This window comes from Limulus polyphemus, unplaced genomic scaffold, assembly GCF_000517525.1.
Source record: "Limulus polyphemus unplaced genomic scaffold, Limulus_polyphemus-2.1.2 Scaffold1275, whole genome shotgun sequence".
In the NCBI taxonomy this organism is placed as follows: domain Eukaryota; kingdom Metazoa; phylum Arthropoda; class Merostomata; order Xiphosura; family Limulidae; genus Limulus; species Limulus polyphemus.
Window position 1 is genome coordinate 165,726 of NW_013666885.1, and position 12,896 is coordinate 178,621.

At 35.4% G+C, this 12,896-nt stretch overlaps 1 protein-coding gene across 1 annotated transcript in view; it reads left to right on the plus strand.

The window, feature by feature from the left end:
- LOC106462885 (jun dimerization protein 2-like) overlaps positions 1-12,896 on the plus strand; it is a 54,154-nt gene that overhangs the window by 35,434 nt on the left and 5,824 nt on the right. The window contains exon 2 of the mRNA XM_013922851.2: positions 11,188-11,770. Within this exon, the coding sequence (XP_013778305.1) occupies positions 11,369-11,770 (402 nt within the window). The 5' untranslated portion in view covers positions 11,188-11,368. The remainder of the gene's footprint in view (positions 1-11,187; positions 11,771-12,896) is intronic.

Here is a 12,896-nt window from a genome sequence, read left to right on the forward strand (position 1 = left end):
AACCCGGTGCAGTGGCTTAGGAAAGATTTAACTTTTAACTCGGTGCAGTGGCTTAGAAAATATTTAACTTTTAACCCGGTGCAGTGGCTTAGGAAAGCTTAACTTTTAACTCGGTGCAGTGGCTTAGAAAATATTTAACTTTTAACTCGGTGCAGTGGCTTAGAAAATATTTAACTTTTAACCCGGTGCACTGGCTTAGGAAAGATTTAACTTTTAACTCGGTGCAGTGGCTTAGAAAATATTTAACTTTTAACTCGGTGCAGTGGCTTAGGAAAATTTAACTTTTAACTCGGTGCAGTGGCTTAGGAAAGCTTTAACTTTTAACCCGGTACAGTGACTTAGAAAATATTTAACTTTTAACTCGGTGCAGTGGCTTAGGAAAGATTTAACTTTTAACTCGGTGCAGTGGCTTAGGGAAGATTTAACTTTTAACTCGGTGCAGTGGCTTAGGAAAGATTTAACTGCGGAGTAAAACAGCTACATTTCATACTAACTTTATATACACTGAAATGTATAATACAATTGGGGTTTTTGCTACTGACAAACTTCAAGCGTGCCAAACAACTAAATCTTAACCTTTTTTTTTCGTTGGCGTTTTCTTCCCCTCCTAATAAATCACACATTACAAATTCATTTATATATATATATTCTTAACTGCTTGGCTCATCCCCAAGGTAAAGTACGTGTCCTGGTAGAGTTATAGTTTTGTAGTGTTATAGAGAGCACTAGGATCACAAAGTTCCTAACAAAGATGAGGTGTTTCATAGATGTTGGCAACGCTTCCATTCTATACTTAATCCATTACAGAAGAGACCGGGCGTGACCTATTGATTAACATATTCGGACTGTGAATATGAAGAATCAAGTTCGTGGCCCATTACCCTAAAATTCACTCCACACTGTCGGTTAGACAATAGTAAACAAAAGTTGGCGGTGGGTGTTGTAAAAAAGCTGCCTTTCTTTTAGTCCATCAGTTCAACATTAGAGGCTATACCCAGATTACCCTTTGTGTACCTTTGCGCAGTTGTTTTGAAACAAACTCTTAAAGAAACAGAATATTACAAATCTTAATGATTTCCAGACTTCGTTACCACTTCTCCTACTTCATTAATAAGTGTTAACTTCTAAAATAAGTAAGTTGTTAAAACGATTTACATTTAAAAAACCTCTATCCCCTTTCCAGTGGGTCGGTGGAAGGATCACGGGCTTGCAACACTAAAATTTGAGGTTCGATTTCCCGCAGGGGACGGAGAGCAAATAATCCACTGTTTAGTTTTGCGCTTAAAAAAAAGTAATTCTAACCAGCATCGGGTTGAATAGTATTTACTCTATATTAAAAGTCAGTGTTTTTGTTTATCATTAGAACAGTTTGTTTTATCAATGCCCAACTGCTATATATGCATAAACAATGGCCTTTAGAAAACATAAAAATTTATATCTTATCCTATATAATTTTACAAACATTTCACCCAGTTACTTTCCAGTTAAAATATCCGTTGCGCCATTATTTTACCGTTTCCTGTTAGTGTACATTAAGTTTAAAACCTATAAATGAACTGTTACTGAAAGAAGAAACAAACACGGATCTGATATACGCTTCTGTACTTGAAACATCGGTTTTTCGTAGTAAGTTTCAAATGTCTACAAAACTCGACAAATAAGAAGCTTTTGTTTCTATTTTATTTTCATGACATTTAATAATTAATTAACTGGACCTGAAAAAGCATAATATAGTAGTAAAAACTGAATTTTAAATAACCTTTGAGCGGTCTACAAGATTCGTATGAATTCTAATTAATTTTTGTTTTAATAATACATACCTCTATTCTGTGTTTTATAAGTTGATATTCTTTATATGGTGATTTTAGATTCAGAATTAAAAAATAACCGAGGCTATGTGATGATCTTACAGATACTAGCGCCATCTATTGGACATTTTAACGTAGGATAGATGTAACTTCACAAATTAGAAACTAATATTAACAAGATTTCTCAAATCATTTAAAATTTTCAAAAATATTGTATAAGCACGTTTATATACGCATATACGTACAAACTAGGTTTGTTTTTCCTTTCAAGTAACAAATGAACAGTGTGCTATGAGTAGTAATGTATATTGTTCAGTAACATATTAGCATCAAATGAACTCCTTTAAGATTGAAAACAATCTTTGATTACTTCTAAACATGTCATAATTTTCAAAAGCAATTTTTAATATTAGTGGAAGGCAAAGTTGTATCTCCTCGACATATCTCTTCTATTTAACTCCGTTACTTTAAGGTCTTCAAAACATATTAAAATGTGTAGTGTATTATCCCAAATCTTGATTGTAACCTGATATGCTCAAACGCAGACAGTCTTATTAATAAACTTTGCATTTGTGCTGCATTGATCAACAAAAGGCTGCTTGTGATGTGTTAGTTTCTTTACTGGAAATGAGTGTTGGATCGGTAAAAAAAAGGTTTTAAATCTATCTATATATATATAAGAGGCCAATGTCCATGGGTGCCCGCAGGAAGAAGCACGGGGGTCACTCGATTTTCAAAAATAAAAAAAACATTACTAGATATGTAAAAGTATTCTTTTATGTTATTGGAAAATCATAAGGTATTTGTATTTCGATTTTATAATTTTTTCAAACTTGAGTTACTTGACCCCCACCTTTTTTTTTTCTGCGGGCGCCCTTGCCAATGTCCATCTGTCCGCAAAACTCCTCCCACAGTTTAAGTCCGATTTGGACGGGTTTTCAACATCATAAAAGGAAGTTCCTAACAAAGTTTCATTACAAGTGGGTCTCTTATAAAAAAGTTTATTTAGTACACGTGTTTAATTTTCTAAAGGAATAAGTCAATAACAGCTTCATATCGCACCAAGATGAAAAATGTTATAAATTATACCTTCACTAGAATAAAAAAAAAACAGGACCTCATTTTATAACATTTTTTCCTAAATTGCTTTGTTACTAGAGAAATGGTACTTTTTTTCCCTTTTAATAATGTACATTAATTTTGTACATTTATTATTATCAACGAAATTAATTTTCCTAATAAAACTTCTAAAATTGTGGTAAAATGAGTATAATGCAGAATTTCAAAATGAGTCTTCCTAATGGAGAATCATTGCGATATTTCAGAAGAAAAGTGACTTTTTCTGCTGGAGAATTCAAGTGTACGTTATGAATTGAATTGTTCTGTGAACGAAGGAATCGCAAGTCGTTCGTACGGAGTTCGTTGCATACAAATATGCAGGAATTTTGTAGTAAATTGATCTTCGTAAGTTACACAAGTATTTTTTTTAATTCAGTATGAGTATAAAGTGATCAAAAATATCGAAAATCATTCTTCCAAAAACTGCCAAACGGAAAAGTGACTTATCACGGAGAAAGTCTGAAACTCAGAATGAAAATGAAATCCCAGGATGCAAGTTACAGAAAGAAAAAAAAACGATAAGCATGTTCACCAAGCTTTGAGGCAAGATCCTGACTGAACAGCCGCCCATGGGGCAGCGTTTCTGCTAGTATTATATATTAATTGTATTTTTGATCAAACTTCATCGTAAGTTATTAATTAGTAATGACGGTAAAATACTTAAAAAATAATAAAAACACGTAATAAACATAATAACGCAACTGGCTTCAAGTGCCATGATAAACATAGGTTGACGTGAATTAAAGTTAGCAATCAAAGATACTATATTCTGTATACATATTTGTTGATAAGAATGTTTGTATGCTTTTAACTTAGAGAAAAATAATTTGTCGTGTATTGAATTGTTATTTACAAACCTTTGTATCAGTTCTTTATCAAACTGTTTCTAGTGGTATAACATATAAAAATCATTACTGGTCATAGTACCTCAGGCTTCTGGTTCGAATAAGAAATATAATAAACATTCAAGGCTTTTCCTAACGTGCAGTTCTAAAAAATAATTCAGAAGCTCCAACCAGAAGTTTGTGTAGTTCTAAAGTACGGTTTACACAGGCAAATTAACTCGGTTAATATCGTATTTCTTTGTGAAACGCTTAGATTTAAACTTTGATCGTTAAACGATACATTACTATGTGTTCAATACGATTACCAGTACTGAATCGAAATTTCTTGGGCTTCGTCTTGCGTTTGCTGTTCGACCCATCTCCGGAGGTGTCGCTTCCAACGTCTGTATGAGCTCTTTTGACATTTACCTCAGGACATCTTTTTGTGGACAATAAATGTAAGGGTGTTGCTGGGACTGATCAAGTGCTCAAAGTCTTCACTGTGTGGCTTAGTTGCAAGAAAGTGAATAAGAGAAGTGTTGACTGTCGGGTAGTGAGCAGGTTCAGCAAGCAAGCGCACCATAGCTCAAAGAGGCTTCTTGTAGACTGCCTTGACATCGTTCATCTCCATAAGCTCGCCATAATCCAGCCGAAGTTTCTCCACGTCCAAATAACTGTATACACAGTTTTGATATTTGCGTTCAGTTTTAAGGTGGCAAAGGGTTTGATGATGGACAGGTGCTCTTCATTGATAGAAAATCTCTGGGTGAGAAACTGCAAGTAAATCAATGACTTCATTCTTGACCAGAGGGCTGTCCCACCCGTCTGTGACAAATTTGTGTTGTTCTTTGCGCTGTTGTATCGTTATGTGAGGCTTCACATTTTTCATGTGCATTTGTCCATTCTCCTCACTTTGCTCAATCTGCTCTTACAGTGTAGCAACCAAACATCCTAGCAGCGGTATCCTCTTTAATTAATTAAGTTTTAGCCTATCCACTTCCAGGATTACTACAGAGTCAGATTGGAGATGTTGTTGATATCGGGAAAAACAGCAACTGTATTATCTACAAGCATTAGCGAATCAGGGTTATCATTGCCATTGAGAAAGCGAAGAAGTTGATTACCTGACTCTTCTTTGGAGTTCTAAAAAAAAGAGGACGAGTGCGTGCCAGAAATACAAAATGGCGTTGGGGAGGTCGGATGTGAATTCGGCCCATTTCACTTTGAAAACCCTTGGTAGCTTTATCAGCTGGATATTAGTGGAAGAAAGAGCACATCTGAATTAGCTGTTAGAAAATATGACTACCTCCGCAACTATATCACTCATTGACTGCCTATCCAGATTAGACCTATGCACAGAACTCCAAATCTTCAGGAGGGGCACGAGCTTAGCATATTAGTATCTGTCCATTAGCGTTCCAAGTGTTGACGCTTGTTCCATCTGTGACAAGTGAAAACACCTGGATGAAGATGAAGTTGTGTTCTTCTACAGTGTTTAAGCACACCGACTTTACGGCAGCACACAAGTTCTTTGTGCCCCACTCTTTAGACTTATCAGCGCCTAGATAGTATTGCTTTTCTCTTCTCCTATCTTTATCGCTACTTTTACCATTATATAAACTTTCTCGATTTGGTTCCTATCAACACTGCCATCACAACGGAGAGAAAATGCCAGAGTCTCTTTGATAATCTCGTCTGTCACACTCAGCAATACATCCAAAAAATTCATGATGGCTCTCTGAAGTTAAACACTGAAGTTCTTTGACTCCAATGTTCTTTAGTCCATCATTCGTTTAGAAAGCATTTGTAATCTTTGCCACTACTGCTCAAGTCGGAAATGAATGTGCAGACAAAGTGATATTAAGAAGGAATTGAACATTGAGTTGTTTCCATATTTTATAGTAAGCATTACATATATCAGATGGTAATATTGTAGGTTTGTATCATGAGACAGTCGACCCTGTAGGCTAGTTCCTCCTTTGCTTTCAACACTTTTCTCCCCATTTGGCTGAAGTGTGCAACTTGCAGTGGAGGAATCGACTGCAACGGGAATGTTTTTAGTGCTTCTTTATGATAAGCACATTTCATGATAAGCACCCACGGTGTCCTTGCGAAAAATCATACCACTTTCTTAGGTAAATCACTGGAAGGTTGGAATTTCTAGATAACAGCTTGACAGTTTCAGGAATATTTGAACAAGGCACATGTCGAATCTAATGGTGACCTTCTTTATAAATGTGCAGCATGAAACTCTCTTTAGAGGGTTTCTTTTCTTTTACATCTTGAGGACAGACAGAACCAGAAAGTCAACGCTGCCTGGATGGTTCAAGGTTTATGGCACCATCTCCATTGGCTGGGATTGTAAAACTGGTATTTAAAATTGTCCGGAAGTTTGTTTCATTTGTTTAAACATGTCACACCATTCACATACGTACATTCGTTTCTCAATAAAACGTTCAATTTTCCTCGAGAAAAGTTTGTTTTTTAGCCTACATGTCCACAGAAATCACTTGTACAACAATATTTAAAGGCTTAAAGTATTAAACTTCTATTCCTGTACATTTATTTGGACTTACTAGTAACGGTTTATACTGTCAAAAGGTGTGATAAAGATATTGAGGCATGAAAAAATTCATTTTTGATAGAAAAATTATTATTTTTTTCTCGAGAACTGACTGAGCATATATGAATTATATTAACATATGTATATTGCTTTAAAGTATTGAAGAAATATATAAATTTGGTTACTTTACAAATAACAACGCATAAAGTATTGCAAAAATATATAAATTCGGTTACTTTACAAATAACAACGCATTCGAAATTTTTGAAACAGCTACTTATAGAAAAGAAACATTTGATGCAGTCAAACGAAACGTCATTAAACTTGCTTTTGTACTTACGCTATGCTAGACTAAATCTATAGGACAATATGAATGAAAAATAGCTACTACTGGGTAGAAACGTCAGATCAAATCAAGATTCAAAAGGAAAGTGAATGGACACAATCGTTTTTGGATTCGCCTCAGTTTACTCTATATTGTTCTAGCTCAACTTCACGACTTTTATCATTCATCAGTTTACTCTATATTGTTCTAGCTCAACTTCACGACTTTTATCATTTACAGTTTACTCTATATTGTTCTAGCTCAACTTCACGACTTTTATCATTCATCAGTTTACTCTATATTGTTCTAGCTCAACTTCACGACTTTTATCATTCATCAGTTTACTCTATATTGTTCTAGCTCAACTTCACGACTTTTATCATTCATCAGTTTACTCTATATTGTTCTAGCTCAACTTCACGACTTTTGTCATTCATTCCTAAATTGCTGCTATAATTCAGTCACGTATACAGAACGAAACCGATGTAAACTCAGATTTTCAAATTCAAGTTAAGTCACTTCTAATTATAGTAACAAGTATTGGAAGGGGAATTCCTTTGGAAATTTGTGCAGTTCTGAAGTTTCCTTGGTAAAAGCGTTGCTAAATAATCAACATATAGAGACAAGATATTCCAAATTTCCAAACCTTCTGCCAAGTATTTATTGCTCTGTCAAGTAATGAGTTAAAAAGTACTTAATCTAAGTGAAACTTTCAAACGTTGATTCGACGAACTGACTGAAGTAAGTAAACATATCACATGTACTTCTCAATTTTGTCTTGAAGATTGTGTTGTTTCCATATTTTATGGTAAGTATTAGTCATATTAGAGGGTGATATTACGAAGGGCTTGAACATTGCGTTGTTTCCATATTTGCTAATAAGTATTGTGCATATTAGGTTGTGATCTTACTGCTCTTCAATTGTGAAACTTTTGAATGTTAACGTAATTAACGTATTACTTCTCCAATTACTTGAGGGGGGCATGACTTAGTTGGTTGCAAGGTCTCTATGGTAACATACGAGTTACACACACACATACACAAGTGTAAATTACCTTCAATATTGCAATTAATCCCATTAATTACCGCTTGGGTCCCCCTATATATTTTACATTGGATATGAGTGATCCATCTCCTATTTTTTGGTTAGTTCTTTACATTAAGTGTTATAAGAGGCAAGTACATAAAATGAATAAATTTGTGATCTCCACTAGAAGCGAATGGTATAAAAACAATCAGCAAACAGCAGTTATGTTGTGACTTTACCACTGTGGACCACATTTTCTGCAATTTCTCTTAACGTTTCAATTTCGCTGTGTATGTTTTTGGTATACTTCGAAACCAACGAAGCTCGAAAACGTGTAAAAAATATCGTAAAACCAGAACTTCGAATGTTGGATACTTCGCCTTTGTGACGAAAGTATGATATGTATGTCTAATAGATATGGTTTATAAAAAAAATTATTTCATAGCAGTATTATATGCAAATAATGAAATATAGACCATATGATTATTGAGGTATAAGTTCCCAAAATATAATTATAATAAAGACTTTAAAATTTTTAAGACATGGTTATGAAAACTCTATTTATCTTTATAAAGCATTTTACCAGACGCGACCCACTATCTCGTCCAGAGATAGTCCTTTCTCTGAAACATACTGTAGTCGGTGGCTAAGTATTAGATAAAAGTTACATCAGTCACTCCGACAAAATAGCTTTTGACCTAGGAACAGATATAGCGAAATTGTTTATGATCGTAGCCAATAAAATTAAATCAGGAGTATGTATATATATATATATATATACAAAACGAGGCTCTTATAACTATGAAATCGTCACAAGAATTATGAATTCTGATTTTAAAAAAAGTGGATGATTGTACGAAAGACGATCACGTTTTAGTTGAAATATTTTATTTTTTGTAAGACCTTATTTATTAACTACGAGAGAATAAGAATGTTTTCAAATTTGTATTTAAATTGTCTATAAGTAGAAATTACAACGAAATGTTTGTTCATAAGAAAGTGTAGAAATCGGACTCGTGAGATCTGGGGTTTCGATCAGCCTCATCATATCTAGAATATGAATCATTAATATTTATGTTCAATAGTAGTATTATTCTAAAATATTACTCATAACTCTTTGATAATTCTAATTGATTATACAAGTTTAAGTACGTTATATTAAAACGATTCTTAATATACGTGTCACATAACAAACACAGCCAATATAAAGTCATGGTGGAATGGCTTGCATCAGAGCGTTTCGTGTGATGCTACTGACAATCGATTGATTCTGAGAAGCATATGTAACAGCCTTTTCCGACGCAAAATATTCAAACACTCATATCATTAAGATGTGTTGAGATCGGGGATTTAAAAATCCCAAGATGGTGATATCCCTTGTAGTTAGTTTCATTGGAAAACAAAAGAATATGGATCAACTTGGGACACCAGGACCATTCAAAAAAGACTAGCAACAAGTCTTTCCCCAGCTGTGGAAAGCAAAATGCGGCGTCTTGTAACAGGTGATAATCCACAAATACAAATATTAGTGTGAAAAGACGTCCATGTGTCCCAGGTAACAGCACGCAACACAGTAAAGAAGGATCTCTGCCTGGAACAGCGTCAGAAGTCACGTGTACGCAAGTTGCTTCCACGACATGTTTTTTAAACTGTTCCGTACTTGAAGCCACTAGAGAATATAATGGGTTTTCATGTTATTCCATTCGAAGAGCCCCCCCAGTGGCAGGGCGGTATGTCTGCAGACTTACAATGCTAGAAACCGGGTTTCGATACTCGTGGTGGGCAGAGCACAGAAACGCTCATTGTGTAGCTTTGTGCTTAATTCCAAACAAACAAACAAACCATTCGAAGACATATCAGTCAAGCCGCCAGATACAGCACCTGTAGATTACTATGGGATCAGATTAGTGAAACGAGCACTGGAAAACCATCATTCTCGTAGACTAGATGGAATATGGAAAGCACCAGAGAGGAATGGTGTGCTTTTGATAGGACAGCCTTACGACGGAACGTTTTTACAATGGAACTACACTGCAGGGCTATTGTCAAGATGCACAGTCGTCAGATAGAGCATGTCGCCACGTGATGAGGCTGGAAAAGCGTCTTAATATAACCTATTAAATTCTCTGTAAAATGTATGTCAAACTAAAATGATTACCTCTACACCTTGGGCCCAGTATAGCCTGGTGGCTAGGGCGCTTGAATCGCAATCTGCGGATTATGAGTCCAAATACCATCGCCGATCATGTTTCCCCTTTCAGTCCTGGGGGCTTTATAACGTGACGGTCAATACCATTTCGATTAGCGTAGCCCGAATGTTGACGGCGGGTAGTTGACTAGCCGCCTTCCCTGTAGCTTATCACTTCTAATTTAGAGACAGCTAGAGCATTTAACCTTCGAATAGATTTAAGCGAAATTCAACAAATAAACAAACAAACTACACATTGAGACAATAATGATAATTACACACACGCGCATTTTCTGCTTGGCAGGATACGTGGTTTATGCGAAAGATTGACTTTAAGGCAGTCGACAATGGAGTATCATGTGTAGTTATTTGGCACACACCCTAATCTCTTGTCGTATATTATCGTTAGCAAGTTTCAGGTCTATCACCAAACAAACAAACGGCAAAATTGGTTACCTGTAACACACTACTTAATATGGGTATAGTATTTCAAAAGACGTCATCTCAGAACTTTCTGAGATTCGAAATTCTCGTCAATTAGGACGAGGAGAATCAATAGCTCTTTACCAAATGAAATATAGCCCAGAAGGTCATGCGGCAAACTAGTACTAGTAAGGCCATTCCAGTTAGTAATTATTTCTCTTTTTCTCAAAATATAAAACTGGTCCTCTAGCATCAAAGTTAAATTTTTTTTTTCTGCTTGGCTCCAATTCAAAATATGTAACCAACACCTACTGGGATTCAAAATCCTGATCCAATGAAGCAACGACATTACAAGCACTTTTATCAAAAGAACTGATAGTTGACTTTCTATATGTTAACACGAAACAAAACTTTCAATATTTAACACTATATGTATTCTGAGAATAAGAAAACTCTTAAACTATATTTTGGTCAATAATCTGTTTTGTTTCATTACGATATGCATCTTTTATTAATAACAATATATATATAATGATAGATCTCACGCAGGAAGCATAAGTTTTAAACCATCTTGAAATTTGACATTTGTTTAGAATATACTAAACATTTTTTGAGTGCTGTTTCATAATGTATGTTATCGATTACAGATTATAACATGGTTCACTAACCCTCATTTTTAACTCGGAGATACCTTCGTTTCAATATTCTAGTTGTAACATCTCTTTTGTTATAACTCTAAAGTGGATTGTGATAAATACCCGATGATGAAATAACGCTTATCAATACCTTTATCAGAGTTATATAAAGAGATTACGACGATTATGTCGTTGTTTATTGCTCTAACAAATTCAAGTAGATAATATTAGGGCAAGCGGTTAATAGGTTCTGTGTTTTTTGTGTTTTTTTTCAGATAATGACGCCTGTTGGATTTTTATGCAGTGACTAATGATATTTAACGAGATGAAATTTGGTCAAGAAGCTAGAAAGCGTGCAGTTTTAAGGGTATAACCCAACGGTTGGATCTTTCGTACCATAGCATCGTTGTAGCTAACTTGGAGTTTCCCTTTCTGTCCATGTAAGCTGATGCCATCATGTACGGCTATGATGCCACTTCGCCCATCATCTCTGAATGCCCTATGTACGATTCCTGTGGCCCCCTTGGGACTACATACCCTCCGACGGACAGTCAAGAATACTTCGAAGGAAATGGGTTAAGACCCCACACCCCTGAGGTCCTCACCACGTTAGTTGATATGCCTGATCCGACATGTTCTTACTTTTTAACTTCATCCCCCCAGTCCATCCTTAGTCCGAGCTCTCCTTCCACCAGTTCCTGCAGCGTCCCGTCTCCAGTTTTGAGCCGACCTCCCAGTGTCCAAGCTACCATGTCGTTGCTTGTTAAAGAAGGGTTGAAGATGGCCATTCATACAAGAAGAAATGTCCAAGGCAAGAATCAGGTTGTGTTGGAGTATCGAGAACCACACCAAGAAAAGGTAAGTCTTAAGTACTGCAAGTAAATTAAGAGTAAAGCCATCTTTGCTAACTATTTAATGTTGTAGTTACTTCAAGGCTTATAATTTGATAAGTACAGATTTAATAGAAGAATTGTTACTTCAATCCCATATTTAAATTCATTTGACCACTATTATCTTAAACGCCTGAATTTAGTCTTAAAAGTTCCTTATAGGTTTACTGGAAATATCACAAAGTAAACTGTAATATTGTAAAGTCCTTCGGTGGGTTAGCGGTGAAGTTTACGGATTATTTAACTAATACACTAACAGGAAGGTAGCTAGTCAAGAGCACCCACCGCCGGCTGTTGAGTTACTCTTGTCTGACCGAATTGAAAAAGTTGTTGGTCACTCCTGGTTCGGAGCGCGTTCTGAATTCACAGTCCGTGCACGTTAACCATTAGGCCACTCCCGATCATAGCAGAAATCAAGTTTTAATACTGTTACTGTTGATGATGATTTTTAGCGCAAAGCTACACAGTGGGATGTATGCTGGATTTTAGCGTTCTTAGGGACGGCTGTTTGCGTGAAATTTCTGAAACAAACAAAAATTCTATTATTTAAGTTTTCAAAATAGTTTTCCGATCACTGAAGTCTTCTTTTTTTTACTAATCTTACTAAAGCCTGTTTGCTACAACGGTAGTTTTTCGTATACCTATTATAACTTACACCTGATGTAGCCCACTATTGAAACATATTTCAAGTAGAAAGAGTACGACTTTTACATGACATTAGATCAGCGCTTCTCAACTGGGTGAATGGTTCACTCAGGGGTTAATGAGATCAGGATCAGGGTAAATGAGTATTATCAATTATAGAACAAATTCAAGAGCAAAAAGTCATTAGTTATTATTATTTATTCTAGTTGTAGTTTGATAAATACATTTATTTTTTGTTGTATTCATACTAGTTGTAGTTTGATGTATATTTAAGTCATAATAAAGAATTTTTTCATTTTAATTTAATTTTTTTTTACGTTTTTCGAATTTGGGGGGAGTTGAGCTGTTGTGAAAAACTTAGAGGGCTGAATGATGCTGGAAAAGGTTGAGAATCACTGCATTAGAGCACACTGTTCTTCGTGTCTCTTCAAATCCCCGTCACACCAAAC